The 15,363-nt window shown below is 62.9% G+C and overlaps 1 protein-coding gene across 6 annotated transcripts in view; it reads right to left on the bottom strand.

The window, feature by feature from the left end:
* Positions 1-1,108: 1,108 nt before the first annotated feature.
* Positions 1,109-15,363, bottom strand: part of MKNK2 (MAPK interacting serine/threonine kinase 2) — a 14,265-nt gene continuing 10 nt past the window's right edge. The window contains exons 1-14 of one of the 6 annotated variants that reach the window (XM_033200226.1): positions 15,197-15,363; positions 14,902-15,048; positions 10,738-10,825; positions 10,501-10,602; positions 10,320-10,417; positions 7,023-7,102; positions 6,644-6,717; positions 6,289-6,393; positions 6,130-6,185; positions 5,951-6,046; positions 5,370-5,564; positions 4,669-4,833; positions 3,777-3,868; positions 1,109-3,497 (exon numbers count right to left, since the gene is read on the bottom strand). The exon at positions 15,197-15,363 is cut by the window's right edge and continues 10 nt beyond it. In XM_033200226.1, coding sequence (XP_033056117.1) covers positions 3,254-3,497; positions 3,777-3,868; positions 4,669-4,833; positions 5,370-5,564; positions 5,951-6,046; positions 6,130-6,185; positions 6,289-6,393; positions 6,644-6,717; positions 7,023-7,102; positions 10,320-10,417; positions 10,501-10,602; positions 10,738-10,825; positions 14,902-14,952 — 1,446 coding nt within the window. In that variant the 5' untranslated portion in view covers positions 14,953-15,048; positions 15,197-15,363 and the 3' untranslated portion in view covers positions 1,109-3,253. Of the gene's footprint in view, positions 3,498-3,776; positions 3,869-4,668; positions 4,834-4,881; positions 5,003-5,026; positions 5,262-5,294; positions 5,565-5,950; positions 6,047-6,129; positions 6,186-6,288; positions 6,394-6,643; positions 6,718-7,022; positions 7,103-10,319; positions 10,418-10,500; positions 10,826-14,901; positions 15,049-15,196 lie in introns of those variants that run through there. The other 5 variants (XM_033200227.1, XM_033200224.1, XM_033200225.1 and 2 more) reach the window with 5 other exon arrangements.

The raw sequence follows: 15,363 nt of genomic DNA, 5'->3' as shown, positions 1-15,363 counted from the left end.
ACGGGCGGATCACGAGGTCAGGAGATCGAGACCATCCTGGCTAACATGGTGAAACCCCGTCTCTACTAAAAATACAAAAAAACTAGCCGGGCGAGGTGGCGGGCGCCTGTAGTCCCAGCTACTCGGGAGGCTGAGGCAGGAGAATGGCGGAAACCGGGAGGCGGAGCTTGCAGTGAGCCGAGATTGCGCCACTGCACTCCAGTCTGGGCGACAGAGCGAGACTCTGCCTCAAAAAAAAAAAAAAAAAAAAAAAAACCAGCTGAGCCCTGCATTGGAGTCGCCCAGCTCGTAGCAATGAGGCCACCTGTGTATGAAAAGCTCAGCTTTTTTTTTTTTTTTTTTTGAGACAGTCTTGCTATGTCACCCAGGCTGGAGTGCAGTGGTGCGATCTCAGCTCACTTCAAGCTCCGCCTCCCGGGTTCATGCCATTCTCCTGCCTCAGCCTCCCCAGCAGCTGGGACTACAGGCGACCACCGCCATGCCAGGCTAATTGTTTTGTATTTTTAGTGGAGATGGGGTTTCACCATGTTAGCCAGGATGGTCTCAATCTCCTGACCTTGTGATCCGCCCGCCTCAGCCTCCCAAAGTGCTGGGATTACAGGCGTGAGCCACTGTGCCCGGCTTTTTTTTTTTTTTTTGAGAGCTGTACTCTCGCTCTGTCGCCCAGGCTGGAGTGCAGTGGCGTGATCTTGGCTCACTGCAACCTCCGCCTTCCGGGTTCAAGCAATTCTCCTGCCTGTCTCCTGAGTAGCTGGGATTACAGGTGTGCACCATCATGCCCGGCTAATTTTTGTATTTTTAGTCGGGACGGGGTTTCACCCTGTTGATTAGGCTGGTCTAGAACTGCTGACCTCATGATCTACCCGCCTCTGCCTCCCAAAGTGCTGGGTAATTACAGGCATGAGCCACCGCGCCCAGCCGAGCTCAGCTTTTGGCCGCTGTCTTCCCAGCAGTGCATCCGGGCATCCTGGGGCAGAGACAGACCCCACAGTAGCGCACCACCTCAAAACTCCTGACTCAGCACCACTGGCAACAACGTGGTTTTGCAACAATAGGTTGGGGACAGCTCCTTATGCAGTGACAGAAAACTTAAACTCAGGCACACACAGCAGGTTTTTTGACTTTTATTAAATCTTTACAAAACAGAATACAAAATTCCGGCATTGACAGTTGGTGTAAAGGAAAACTTCTGAGCTCCGTCAGTTCACCTGGTACAATGGAATTAAAGTGCTTGGATGTTTTTCCCCCACTTAAAAAAAACTTTGAGGTTTTTTTTTCTTTTTTTTTTTTTTGTCTTTTAAAAACATCGTAACATTAACACATGGCCGTTCACCGTCCCCCAGCGCTGGGAGCTGGCCTGGGGCCCAGGGTTCTCCAGGATCTTCACTCATTCACAGTAATGGTTCTGACCAGTCCTCCAGGTCGCACATGGATGCGACAGGGGTGGGGAGGGAGGAGGAAGTGACTGTCCCGCCTTCAGAAAAAAAAAAAAAAAAAAAAGCTGCTAGCAGCTCAGACGCGATGGCTGTGGGCGCCTGCAGCGGGCGGGGGTGTTTGCTTGTTCTTTTATACAAAAAGGCAGAGAATCCCCCGTTACAAAACATAGAATCACTGACGGGCGAGACATGATGGGGGAGGGGGGTGGGCGGCCTGCCCCACCCCCCAGGGGTCTTTGGAAGGGGCAGTCCACAGATATGGGCAGTGGGGACCAGGGAGGGCAGAGCACCCCCACGGCCACCGGACTGTGACCATCGTACGAGATTCGGGAGGGGCAGCAGGGCCAGGCAGACGGTCTCCAAGGCCCCCACCCCCAGACCCCCCGACATTCAAGTATTCTTCAAGAACAGGGAAGCAAAGTCAACCGATGTTTTTTTTTCCTTAAAAAAAAAACAACAACTAAAAAACTAAACACAAGGAATCCCGACTGCGGATTTAGAAGCCAGAGGGGGCTGCCCCAGGTGTGGAGTTTGGGGACTGGGCTGGGAAGGGCGGGTGGTGACCCTAGCTGCCCCCGCAGCACAGCCCCGCACACTTCTAAAGTGGAACCCTGTATTGCATAGAACGTCCCCACCCGCAGGCAGGGGCGGCAGGCTCCGCAGCCCCCAAGGGTTGGAGCGTGGAGGGTGGGGGGTGGGGGGACTGAGCAAGCCCCTCCATTCCTGGGTGCCCGAAGGGAGGCCAAGGCCGCGGCCATTTTCCTGAAGGTGGCAGACCAAAAACGCTGCCCTGGGGGTGGGGATTCGGCCAGACCCTGGGGTCTGGGCCCAGCTCTAAGGACAAGGACGGAGCTGACAGAGCTTCCAGGCCAGGCCCAAGGGGCGGCGCGAGGCAGGACGTGGCCACAGTCAGACTGAGCCCTGAGAAGGGGCACTCGGATGCCCCAAGGGGGTGTCTTCAGGACCCCCCACATTGGCTGACAGTGCCTGTCCAGTCCCTCTGCCTGCTGCGGTGGAAGCAGCTTCAGGCCGGGCGGGGCTCCTGCTGTCTCAGGCCCTGGAGCCGTGGAGAGGGGCAGCGGCGAGCCCCTGGGGTCAGCTGCAGTTTAAGGTCAAGGTTGGAGGCCGAATCTGGCCACCAGGAGTCCTGGACAGACAGGCCTTGCAGGAAGCCCCGATTGTCAACTACCATGGGGACAAGGCAGGCGGGTGAAGGGCTGGGGGATCCCATGGGGCGGGTGGCTGGGCTGCCCTCCACCTGCCTGCCTGGCCCCTCGGGAGACAGGCAGGTCCTCCCCTCCCCAGCCAAGCCACCAGGGGTGCTCTCAGGGTGAGGGGTAGAGGGGAAGAGCCTGTCCCTGAAATACTGCGGGCTGGGAGAGAACAGAGGGGCAGGGCCCTGTGCCCCTCCCCAGCTCTGGAAGATGGCAAACGATGTGGGTCTGCTCTCCTGAGTCACTGCAAGCCACGTGGGCAGATGGCGGGCAGCACAGGTGACCTGGGGGCTTCACAGTACAGGTGAGCAAGGCTGGGGACCGGGGAGGGGACAAGCCCAGCCACGCACCCTCTGCTCACCTCCCCGGGTGCCTGCATTGTTTAACCGTCCGAAGGAAAAAATAAGGGGAAGGGGTGGAAACAGGAAAGAAAAACCCAAAAGCAAAAACCTTCTATAAAACGCCCCCCCTCAGCTGAGCTTAGTGCCTGGGAATCCAGCCAGAGGAGGGGCAGCCCGCAGGACACCGGCTGGCGATAGCTTAAAAAACCTTTAGATTTGATTGGGGGATGGGCGACCTATGTACAAAGGGGAGACGGGAGGGTCAGGCACGGTCTCCCACCAGGACCACGGGGGCGGAGGACAGGCTGGCCCTTTGCCGCCGCTGCGCCAGCTTGGACTGGGAGGGTGGAGACAGCTGCAGGCAGCGTGAGGTAGCTCGGACCAGGACGGGCTGGCCCTGCCCGGCGGCCTCCTCCTCAGCCAGGTCCTCGTCGTGCTGGGCCAGCTGCCGGTTCATGGCGATGGCCTCGGCCGCGAAGGACGTGAGGTCTTTGGCACAGCTGTTCCTGGGAAATGGGGTGGGGGTAGGTGGTCACCAAGGAGGCACCCCTTAGGGGACCGCAGGGGTCTGTGCAAGGCCCTGGGGGAAGGGGCTTCATGCCCCCCTCCCAGCCGCGACCCTGGGGCTCCTCTGAGTGCCAGGGCCCCACCGGGATCTCCACTGAGTTACCAGGCTTGCCTGCAGCCCCCACCCCAAAGCAGCTCTCCAGGCCTTTCCCAAGTGTCTTAACCTGGAAACCCCGACCCCTGGACTTGGGGGTCCCAAGCACCCCTGCAGGCCTCACCTCTGCAGGACCATCGGAGTGGGCAAGGTGTTCTCCGGGGCGCACTGTAACGACAGCGGGCAGGGGCGGGGCTGGAGAGCAGCTGGGGCCGCCTGGGGTGCCAGGAGGGGTGTCTGGCCAAGGGATGCCATCCCCATCCCATCACCAGGACCCCACCGGAGACCAGAAGTGCACCCGGGTGCCCCGGGAGCCAAGTCCCTGTCCGGAGGTATCTATGGCGAGGCTCCATGTCCACCTGCCCAGGGAACCCGAGGCTGGGCCAGGCTGAGGCCTGGTGTTGCAAGACTCTGTGAGGGTGGAGAGCGGAGCCCCAGCCCCTACCTCTCCCGGCTGTTCCCATCCCAAACCCACCTCCACCCCCCTCTTAACCCACGGGTCTCTGGATGCTTCTGGAAGGAGTTTGGAGGCCCCCAGCCCCTTGCCTGGGGACACAGAGTGACCCCAGCTTCTATTTTTAGTAAATCCCCACTCCCTGGGGTGGCAGCTCGGCTCAGATGACCTCTGGCAGGAGAAACACCCGACTCCGCCTGGATCGGAGGCCACACAAGGAAGGGTGGGGGGCAGAGCCTGGGCCTGAAACTGACGACAGGCTGGGGTCTCTGTGAGCTGGACTCGCTGCCTGCTTCACTCCAGCTTGCTGCGGAATGTAGGTCCCCACCACCCTCCAGGAAGGTTCTCTGAGGAGCTGCTCCTGGGAGCTGCCTGCCTGGCCAGCGTGCACGGCGCATAGGTGGGTGGCAGGGATTTCGGCCACAACCCTCATCCCAGGGCAGAGCCTGCGCTCTCAGACCTCAATGCATCTCAGAGTCCCAGGCTACACCCTCGGGGCTTCCCGTGCTTGCTCTGAGGCCACCCTGAAGCCTCCCATACCCTCCCTGGTGCCGGCACTCACCCCCTGAACCCAGGGGTGCTGCAGGACTTGGGCGGCGCTCAGTCTCTGCTTGGCGTCGCGGACGAGCAGCTTGGAGATGAGGTCTTTGGCAGCGCAGGAGATGTGGGCCCAGTCCTTGTCAGGGAACTCATACTTGCCCTCCTGGATGCTCTCAAACAGCATGTTCTGGGGACACAGGACACAGGGGAGCTTAGATCTGCCCAAGGACCTGGATACTGTGCACTGACATGTAGCTCCATCAGGACCCCAACCACCACGAGACCCTTGACCATGCACACCTGGGGCGGAGGGGGCTGGGAGCCGGACCAGGAGAGTCGGCTCTACCCAAGTGGAGCTGGAGTTAAAAAAAGGCAGCTCGGGAGGACCTGGTACCAAGGGCCACAGGCCACAGATGCTGAGCCTTAAGCAGCGGGCAGGCAGTCTGAGCCTGATCCCCCCAAACCAGGAACCTCAATCCACCTCTCAGCTCTCGGAACCCTGTCTGCGTTTTCCCTTGGGCAGGCAAACCTGAAAAGCCTTCGGGAAACCGGAGGACAGGGCGGCACTGCCCTGTGGATGGTATCAGGGGGTAGGGGCATACAGGGCAGGTCCCCGGGGGGTTAGGGGGTGGTCGGGGGCAGGTCCCCTGGGGTTAGGGGGTGCACAGGGCAGGCCCGGGGGAAGAGGGTGCCCAGGAGAGGAGGGTGCACGGGCCGCCGCACCTGGCAGGCAGGGCAGGCCTCGCCGCGGTCCCAGCCGCAGTCGCTGCCACAGCGGCCCACGAAGGGCGGGTAGCCGCTGAGCAAGATGTACAAGATGACGCCCAGGCTCCACAGGTCGCAGCGCTTGTCGTAGATGCTGGCCTCCTCGCTGAAGGCCTCCACCACCTCCGGAGCCATGTACTCCGCCGAGCCGCACTGCGGGCGGGGGAGAGGCGCGTCAGCCGGGGCTTCCCGGCATCACGTGGGAACCGAGCCCGGGTAACTGCGGGTCACCTGCGCCAGCCGGCTCGGACCCCGCCCCACCCCACCAATCAGCTGCGGCCGGGAACGCGCCCCGCCCAATCAGCAGGTGCAGAGCTCGCCCCACCCCCGCCGCGGCCCCGCCCCACCCGTCCAAACACAGGCGGGTGGGGGCGCCTCCTCGAGGCCCCGCCGCGTCATCCCGCGCAACCAATCAGCGGCTGTTGCTAAGCGGAAGCCCGAGCTCCGCGGCCTGGAACTGCGGGGCGGCCCAGGCTCCGCGAGCTTATGCAACCGTAGAGCAGGCAGCCGAGCCCCCAGGCCTGCCCGCGGGCCCTCACCGGGGTGAGCAGCTCCGGGGTGGAGATAGGGGAGCAGTCCCCGTTGAGTTTGATGCCGCTGCCCAGGTCGAAATCACAGATCTTCACGGGGGAGACCTGGGAGGGGCCAAGAGGGCCGTGAGCCTGGGGTCCCGCGCGGCCACCCCTCCCGCGGGGCCACCCTGCCGCGGCCGGCCTACCTGATTGGGGTGCTCACACAGGATGTTTTCCGGCTTTAGGTCCCTGTGCGCAATGCCTGGGGGAGAAGCCACAGAACCACGAGGGAGTGAGGGGCTGGGGATCTTCCAGGAGTCCTTGGCAGGCGGCCCTAGGGGACTCAGGGCGGGCTTACCACCCACCTTTGTTGTGCAGAAAGTCCAAGGCACTGGCCACGTCCTGCACCACCACGCTGGCCTCCAGCTCGTTGAAGTGCCGGCGCTTGTGGATGTGGCTCAGGATGGAGCCTGGGCAGGGCGGGGCAGGACAGGGGGAACACATAGGTCACCTCAGAGTCCCCGCCAGGCCCGCACCCACCTCCACTTTGGAGGGGACGCCCCCACACCGGCTTCCTCTGGCCCAAAGGCCTTACCCCTGAGCCACCATTTGGGCAGGACACTCAAACCCCACAAGCCCCCTCCTGCAGGTGGCACTAGGCCCCCATCCCATAATACCTCCCAGCTCCCTCCTTCCCCACAGCCTGGAGCCCGCAGGTACCTCCCCGCATCTTCTCAAACACCAGGTAGAAGCGGTCCTCCTCCTCAAAGAACTCAATCAGCTCTAGAACGTTCCTGGGGTGGGGTGGGGGGCAGGAGAGGAGCTGAGGCTTCCTGAGGCCCCTGGGTACCTGCTGCTCAGCCTAGGAGGGGCCCACCCTCTTGGTGCTGGCCCGTCCACTGGAGGCTGGGACTTGGGCAATAGGCCCACTTCACGCTGCCTGCCTGGGGCTGCCAGCCAGCCTTCTTCAGGCAGGGGAACGCACGGCCTGGGAAACTGGGTGCCCTACAGATGCTTGCTGGGGGTAATGTGGCACTTAGGCCCTTCATCCGCTTAAAGACGGCTCAGGCCAGTGCTGTGGCAAGGGTGGCTCACCTACCTGTGTCCCTGGCATTGGTAGAGCATCTCCACCTCCCGGAAAACCCTGCTCCGAATGTGGCCTGGCTGCTTCTCAATGATCTGAAACAGGCAAGAGGACACAGCACCTGGGTTGGCGGGACACTCACAGCTGAGAAGGGGCCAGAAACTCCACTGCCAGGGCTGGAATTCACCACACTTATACCCTGCAACTCTAAAAAGCACAGCTCACGCCTGTCATCCCAGCACTTTGGGAGGTTGAGGCAGGAGGATCGCTTGAGCCCAGGAGTTTTAAGACCAGCCTGGGCAACACAGCCAGACCCCATCCCTCCAAAATGTTTTTGTTGTTGGTGGTGGTGGTGGTGGTTTTTTTTAAGATGGAGTTTCGCTCTTGTTGCCCAGGCTGGAGTGCAATGGTGCAATCTCGGCTCAACGCAACCTCCACCTCCCAGGTTCAAGCAATTCTCCTGCCTCAGCCTCCTGAGTAGCTGGGATTACAGGCGCCTGCAACCACGCCCAGCTAATTGTTTTGTATTTTTAGTAGAGACGGGGTTTCACCATGTTGGCCAGGCTGGTCTTGAACTCCTGACTCACCAGTGATTCACCTGCCTTGGCCTCCGAAAGTGCTGGGATTACAGGTGTGAGCCACCGTGCCTAGCCCCAAAATGTTTTTTAAGTTAGCGGTGAGCTATGATGGTGCCACTGCACTCCAGCCTGGGTGACAGAGGGAGACCCTGTCTCTAAATTAAAAAAAAAGAGAGAGAAAGCAGGGCTCGCCTATGGGGGCTTGGAATTGACTGCAAGTCAAGGACAAGAAAGAAAGAGGAAAAAAAAAAAAGGTCAGGTGCAGTGGCTCACGCCTGTAATCCCAGCAGTTTCAGAGGCTGAGGCGGGTGGATCATGAGGTCTGGAGATTGAGACCATCCTGACCAGTATGATGAAACCCCGTCTCTACTAAAAATACAAAAATTAGCTGGGTGTGGTGGCGGGCACCTGTAATCCCAAGTACTTGTAAGGCTGAGGCAGGAGAATCACTTGAACCTGGGAGGTGGAGGTTGCAGTAAGCTGAGATCGTGCCATTGTACTCCAGCCGGGGTGACAGAGCAAGACTCTGTCTCAAAAAAAAAAAAAAAAAAAGCCAGTGGGGGCTGCTCTCCACCTGTGACCCTGACAGCCCTCAGAGACATACTTGGGACTTCTGCAAAATACCCCCACAGGACGTCAGGGTGCCCTGCCCTGGGTGGCCACCCTTCCTGACCCAGAGACAGTCAGCTGTAGTCCTCTGTCCCCACGAGGCGGATCCCTGGTGGCCCATAGAACTAGGGAGGCCTCAGGACACCTGGCTGCCAGCCCACCAGGCACCCCCTCACATGTGGCCACAGCACCGAGTCCTGCCTCCCGGCTCCGAGCCAGCCTGGGCAGACCCTTGCCCATCGCCTCCGCAGTATCTGTTTGGGGCCCGCCCTGGTTGGCTGCCCCAGCCACTGGTGGATCCAGCCTCCCTGAGCCCCAGAGCCTCAGGAAGCCACTGCACTGTCCCCAGCAGCTCCAGGTGCTCCCCACCACCTTCACTCACAGAGTGTCTGTGGCTCCCGACCTGGCACCTGCTGGGACCCTCTTCCCAGGCTGGATACGCTAGTCCCTCTCCCTGGGCGGGTGGCTGGCTGCCTGAGCACTCTGCCCAGGGTTCCCTGCCCACTGCGACGGACTGGTGGCAGTGGGGATGTGGCATTCCACCCTGGAGTCCCTGGCTCCTGTCTCTGCAGTCCCGTGTCTATACTGAGAAACAAAGCTGCCCCAGTGAGGGGCAAGAGAACAACTGGACGCCAGGGTGTCCTGAAATACCACGGCCCAGGCCACTGCCGGAAGCTGAGCCCAGCAGGCACTGCAGATGGTTCTGGATAAAACAACCTCGTCCTGTCCCTGGGGTGGCCGGCTAGCACGCTGCGTCAGGGAGGGCACAGCCCCTCCTGGCATGGAAGGGGCCTATTCTGAGGTCCCAGCTGAGGGGCTGGGCATCCAGCCAGCAGCCTCATGGCACCAGGGGACCCCCAGGTGGCTTCCCACAGCATGACTCCCGCTGAGGGCAGAGGGCCCACACCCCAGTCCCCGTAGAATGAAACGCTCCTCAGACCCACAGGTCCCAGCGATTCGCCTCTCTGACTTGCCCAGGACACCTCCTCCTCCCCTTGCCACCTGGCCGGACCAATTCCCGGACCTCAGTGGCCAATGCCTCCAGCAGGAAGTCCCCCAGGCTCTCCAGATCCCAGCACTGACCACACCAGGTCAAGGTGGCAAGATGACCAGGGAGGTGGCTCTGAGACACCAATTAGGAACCCCCAGAGGCCACACAGCATGAGTCAGGCTACCTAACCCCCGATCCTCAGTGTCCCTATCTGTCAAACAACAGGAAGTAAGGATGCCTGTGGGGCCACCAGGAGAGGACTGTGCTCAGAGGGACGCCTGCTGTGCAGAAGTGTTCCGGAGGGGCCTTGTGCTCCTGCACCATCGTCTTGGCCTGCCTGGGGGCTCCCAGGAGGCAGGGACTGTACTGCGTCTGTCCCTGCCTGCTGCCACTGTGGTCCCAGCACCCGGCCAGTAACCTCCCCAGGTTGGCCACCCCTCTTCTTCCTCCGCCTCCTCCTCCTCAGAGGAAAGCTCTGGCCTGGCCGTCCACCAGGACCCACAGACTCCTGGCCAGCCCTGCTCGCCAGGGCACACCTGGCCCTCTTTCCCAGGCAGCCAGCCCTCCTGGGACCCCACCCAGCCTGGGAGCCGCATGCCAGGTCACGAGGGAAGCCTGGAAGGTTTCTTGGAATACAAGATCCAACCGGCCCGCAAGGTCATAGGGTGACAACCAGGGCCTCAACAGGGCTCCTGCTCCCAGCCCTTCGGTCACACCCTGGGTCTGGCAGCCACCTGGGGCTAGGGTGACACGGGGCTCTCACGGGCCTGCCCTGAGGTTCTCCAAACGCAGAGCCCCTCTGGGCCCTGGGATATGACATTGCATTTTGATCCTTGAAACCAAACTGTCATGTACCCTCAGGGATGGCTCAGAGGCAGGGACTGCCCAGGGGACCCAGGGGGCACAGTGCCTCTGACTGCAGCCCCCACTCTGGGGGGCCACTGTGGTACCAGATGGGGCCACTCCTGCCGCTGTCACTCCCGACTGGACTCAGGGCCCAGTGGCCGTTTTTAGACACGGGTCTTCCTGGCTGTAGGACGGGGAGCCGGAATGGCACCCACAGTTTCCACCTCCCCCCACTCCCCGCACTCATCCCAAGGCGCTGGGTTCCCCAGGGCGCGGCTGCGGGCCCACCTTGACGGCGTACTCCTGGCTGGTGATCAGGTTGATGCAGGTCTGCACTCGGGCGTGAGCGCCCTCCCCCAGCACATCCTCCTGCAGCTGGTAGACGTCTGCCGGGCAGCGAGGCGGGCGTGAGAGGGACCCCGGCTGTCCCCTGCTCCCGGCTCCCCCAATGCCCGCCATCCCTGCTCACCTTCAAACCTGCCTGAGAAGCTGTCGGTGGCCCGGCCACGCTTTTTCTTCTTGCTCCTCTTCTTGGCATCCGGGATGTCGATGGGCTGGCTGGCGGGCATGTCTGTTCCAGGAGGCACGCCCAGGGGGCTCAGGACATGGCCCTGGCCGGCCGGCCCCCACCCCCCTGCAGGGGCTGGCCACTGCCATGGCGGTGACAGCGGCTGCCCCGTGCCCTCCTCCCCATCAGGCCCCTCACCAGGGCGGGCTGAGCACTGCAGGCCAAAGTCAGAGTCTCCGTGGTGAGGCTGGTCTAGAGAGAAGGCCAGCTCAAAGGGGTTCTGCCCCTGCAGGGGAGAGGAGAGGAAAGGCACTCAGGGCCCATCCCTCCCCGCGCAGCAGGGAGACGTATCCTGCCCCAGTGCCACAGCGTCCAGGCTGACAAGCCCTGTGCTGAGCATTACGAAAAAATCAACTCGGTCTCCGCTCACATGACACCAGGATCAACTCCCGATCGGGCGGGCAGCATAAACCAGGGGAGCCCCAGCTCCTGGGATTCACCTCCTCGCCACCCCACACTCAGTGTGTGTATGGATTTCTTTTTTTTAATTTATGTTTTGTAGAGATAAAGTCTTGTTATGTTGCCCAGGCTGGTCTTAAACCCCTGGCCTCAAGCGATCCTCCTGCCTCGGTCTCCCAGAGTGCTGGGATCACAGGCGTGGGCCACGTGTGGAAGGTGTGCGGCCTCCTAGCACCTCAGCAAGGAAAGATCGGGAGACGCAGAGTCTCCTGGGGGGGTCTATGGAATTTGCCAACCCAGGGGGTGATTCTGTCCCCCAGGAGACACTGGGCCATGTCTGGGGACATCTGTGATTGGGACTGGTTGGGGGAGCTCCTGGTATACAGTGGGTGGAGGCCAGGGACACTGCCCAGCACCCTGCAGTGCCCAGGACGGCCCCACCCCAGATGGGCCCCAACCTCCATGGGGCTGCGGGGACATGGGGCTGTGGCGAAGACCTCCTCCCACCCACAGCGCCCTGGGGGCCTCTGGGAAAGGGGTGCATTGCGGGGAGAGGACAGACACAAGCAGATGGCTCTTGGGAACCCTGCCTCTGATGCCAGGGTTGAGTCACTGTGGGGCCCAAGCCATGTCTTGCACCTCCGTCTGCTTGTCCACAGAATGGGGATGGCTGACCTCTGGGGCGGGTCGTGCGGATCAAAGGCGGCGGGGCAGAGGGAGGGAGGTGAGTCACTGGGCGGGCTGCCAGCCTGGTGGCTGTGCCTGCTTTCCCACGGCCTCCTGGACCATGTCAGGGAAGCTCAGTCCTCCCTGGGCCTCAGTTTCCCCCATGTAAAATGGCACACCACCACTTCTCCTTCCCCTAAGCTGCTCCCCTCCCTTTTGCTCAGTGCCTGGGGCTGGCGGGGTGAGAATTCAGTGCCTGGTGCTCTGGGGCCTGCTGAAGGTGGGGGCTCTGCCTCCATCACTCCTGCCTTCTGCCCCACCCAAGCCTGGGCACCTGCCCTCCTCCGCCCGTGTCCCGTGGCTGCCCGGCACACCTTCCCTCCGCAGCTCTGTGCGTCAAAGCCCGCCCTCACCCACCAGAGGCTCATCTGCTTCCAGGCCCCTAACCCCGCAGCTACCAGTTATTGAGTCAGTACACACGGTGCTGTACCAGTCCTGGGGACTCATGGGAGAGGCACCCACAGTCGCGAGTGTGCCAGGCCCTGCCCAGACCACATCCTGCACTCCCATCTCAGTGCCAGACACTCCTGGAGGGAGCCCCTGGTGGGCCCTGGTACCCAGCTAAGGAACCCGCCTTGGGCCCTGGCGGCCAGGATCCAAATCCAGGCCTGCTGCTCTGGGCAGGCTGGGGCTGGGTCAAGAAACAACACAGCCCCAGGAACGTGGGAGCAAGATCCTGGCCAGGGGCAAGGAACGGTGCAGGTTAGGGTGGACTTTGCCCGGTGGAAGATGGTTGGAACATATGCACATTTCCACAGAGCAAATGGCCCAGCATGGGGACTTCCGGCCCTTTACAAGGGGCCAGGCCTTTGAAGCTGGGGAACTGAGGCCGGCTCAGGTTCCTTGTACTACTGAGCTCTCACTCAGCCTCACCTGTCCAGGTGAACCAGGCGGGAGGGGCCTGCAGGGGTGGTGGGGGTCCCAGTCCCACTGAGGATGCTGGGTGTTCTGGGCCAAGTCACTGCCCCTGTCTGGGCCCCAGACAGCCTGAGTGGGGCTCTAACAGGAGGGAGGCTCAGCAGAAGCAAGACTCCAGTGGAGCCCATGGGAGACCCGAGGCCAGCAGATGGGTGGAGGCCAGAGGGCAGAGTTTGGGAGGGGCCGAGAGCCAAGCTGCCCTCCTGCCTCCCCACCCACCCTGGCTTGGGCAGATAGCTGCCAGGAGGCCGCTGGGGGAGGAGGGAAGGAAGGGGGGCTCCAACGAGCCCCCATGGGGAGTCAGCGTTCCCATAAGGCTCCTGTCTGGAGGCCCCGGGGCAGCCACCACAAGGCCAGTGACCAGGGTCTAAGGCCAGACTGGCGCTCACCTGCTCATGACCTTGGCCTAGTGACCTCCCCCCGAGGTCTGTCACAGGTGAGACAGGAGGCAGCTGCCCCCAACTTGTGGGAGCTCACAAGAGTGAAAGGAGCTGAGGGGCCACAGAGCCCAGCGTGAGCCCCTGGCCTTGTCTGGCCACCGTTCCCCCGTGCCAGCCACAGCCTGCAACTCAGCAAAGCTACAGCTGGACAGCCGGAGCCACCACGGCGGAGGGGCACCATGAGACTCCACCATGAGACTCCACGGCCTTCTCGCCTGTGTACATGGGAACCCCAGGCACACACGCCTGCCGTCTCGGAGCCTCACTTTCCCGTCTGCAAACGGAAAGAACCCAAGGCGTCTGCAGACGTGCCTTCCTGCTGGGCTGCTGCCTACTGGAGGCTGGGAGGGTATTTCAGGAGACGTGGCCCCAATCCAGGGAACAGCCATGAGTGGTGGGGGCTGTGGGGGGAGATTCCTAGAGCAACCGGTCCCGGCCACCTGGAGGAACACCTCCCAGCCAGGACTGCCTGCCAGGCCCTCCTCCACCGAGATGCCCACCTTCCCAGCTCCCAACTGGGCTGCCCTGGCCATGCAGAGGCCGGCCCACAGTCCTGGGCAGTGTGGGCGGTCCTGGCCTCACTGTTCTAGGTCTGGCTGCGGGACTCGAGTCAGCAGGCCTTGGCAGGAGGCGGCTGGAACCATCTAGAAAGTTCAAGTGTGCTTTGGCTGCCTGGCTGGCCCCATGCACTGACCCTGTATCAGCTCACGCCTGGCCCCAGGAGGGAAAAGAGCACTGCACTGTCAGGTCCTCCTCTTTCCCGCCCAGCCCGACCCTCTGATGGTGCCAGGCCTGCTGCCCTAGGGGAAAACTGGGCATGGGTGGCAGGGGTGAGTGGTGCCCTGGGGTGCTGGCTGCACAGACCTGGGAATTCTTCCCAGAGTTTCCCCTTGCTCCTCCCACCCTGGAGCAGCGTGTGTGTACACACAAGACACAGACACACATACACACACACACTCGCGCTCTCTCTGTCTCCCCCTCTCCAGTCCTGCCTTCCCTACTGGGCAACAGGTCCCTGCCCAAGGAAGCCCAGTGAAGCGATTACATAACCCTCGCCTGCGGGGTGGGGCGGGCGGGCTGACATCACTGCGTCCCCTGGGCCAGGTCCTGCGGGGCCCCTGCCCAGCACCTGCCCTCCCCTGCCCCCCCAGATTTGCTCATCCGAAACCAGCACTCAACAGCAGTCACCGCCCGGGCGGCGCAGAAACTTCCCGCTCCGACAGGAAACAGCACTTGGGCCTGGGGTGTCTGCGAAGTGCAGGGCTGAGGGGACATCCCATCCCTCCCCCACGGCACAGGCCTCCTCGGGGTGGGTGCACCTGACCAGCCCGGTCTGGGGATTCTGAAAGGAAGTCCCCAGAAGCCACACGGAGGTGGGAATGGGACTGTGGCCCGCTGACCTCTCCCCACCAGGGCACAACCAGTTTGAGCTTGCAGGGTACACCCACCATAAGCAACATGCAGCGACTGGGACAGGACTGCAGCCTGCTGACTCCCCAGAACAGAGCCAGCAGGAGCTTGCAGGGGACACATGGCCTGACCCCCTGACGGGGAGGGGGCTCCTGCTCCCAGCCTCATTTGGGGATCCTGGAGGAAGGACCCGGTGGCCAAGACTGGGGAGAGGACTGCGGCCTGCTGACCCCCCATCCTCGCATACCGACCCCGCGTCAGCGCATGGCCGGCCCGGGCAGCCCCGGGTGTAGGGCGGGGGCCAAGCACGAGCCCCGGGAGCCGATCTTAGGGGCGGGCCGCGCGCCCCCCACGCCGGCCATTCCGGTGGTCCAGCCCGGAGCGCCCCCAAACCGACCCCGGGCCTCACCTTGAACGAACGGTGGAAACCCTGAAGTTCGGCTGGTTTCTTCTGCACCATCTTCTGTCCGGGCCCCGCCAGCGGGGGAGGGGACCGAGGGCCCGGGGGGCGGCCCGAGGGCGGGCGGCCGGACGGGGGGCGGCCGAGGAGGGGACCCTGCGGGCGGGAGCAGACAAAGGGAGGGCGGTGAGCCGAGCTCGGCCTGCCGGGAGCGTGGACCGGGCGGGGGCGGCGGGGGCTCCGCGGGGCCCGTTTCCCGCTACCGGGTCGGGGTCCCCGAGGCCGCCTTGGGGTTCTCCCTCACCGGGGTCGGGCTCGGGCCGGGGCCGCAGTGCCGCCGCCGCCCCACGTCGCGCAGCCCGGACCCCGCTCCGCGGACCGCGCGGGGAACAGCGCCGCCGCCAGCGCGGACCCCTCTTCCTGGGCCGCCGCCGCTGAGAGGAGCCGGGCGCGTCGCCGCCGCCGCCACCT

The sequence above is a fragment of the Trachypithecus francoisi genome, unplaced genomic scaffold, assembly GCF_009764315.1.
Source record: "Trachypithecus francoisi isolate TF-2019V2 unplaced genomic scaffold, Tfra_2.0 Lachesis_group5, whole genome shotgun sequence".
NCBI classification, from domain to species: domain Eukaryota; kingdom Metazoa; phylum Chordata; class Mammalia; order Primates; family Cercopithecidae; genus Trachypithecus; species Trachypithecus francoisi.
This window is presented reverse-complemented; position numbering and strand designations above follow the sequence as displayed.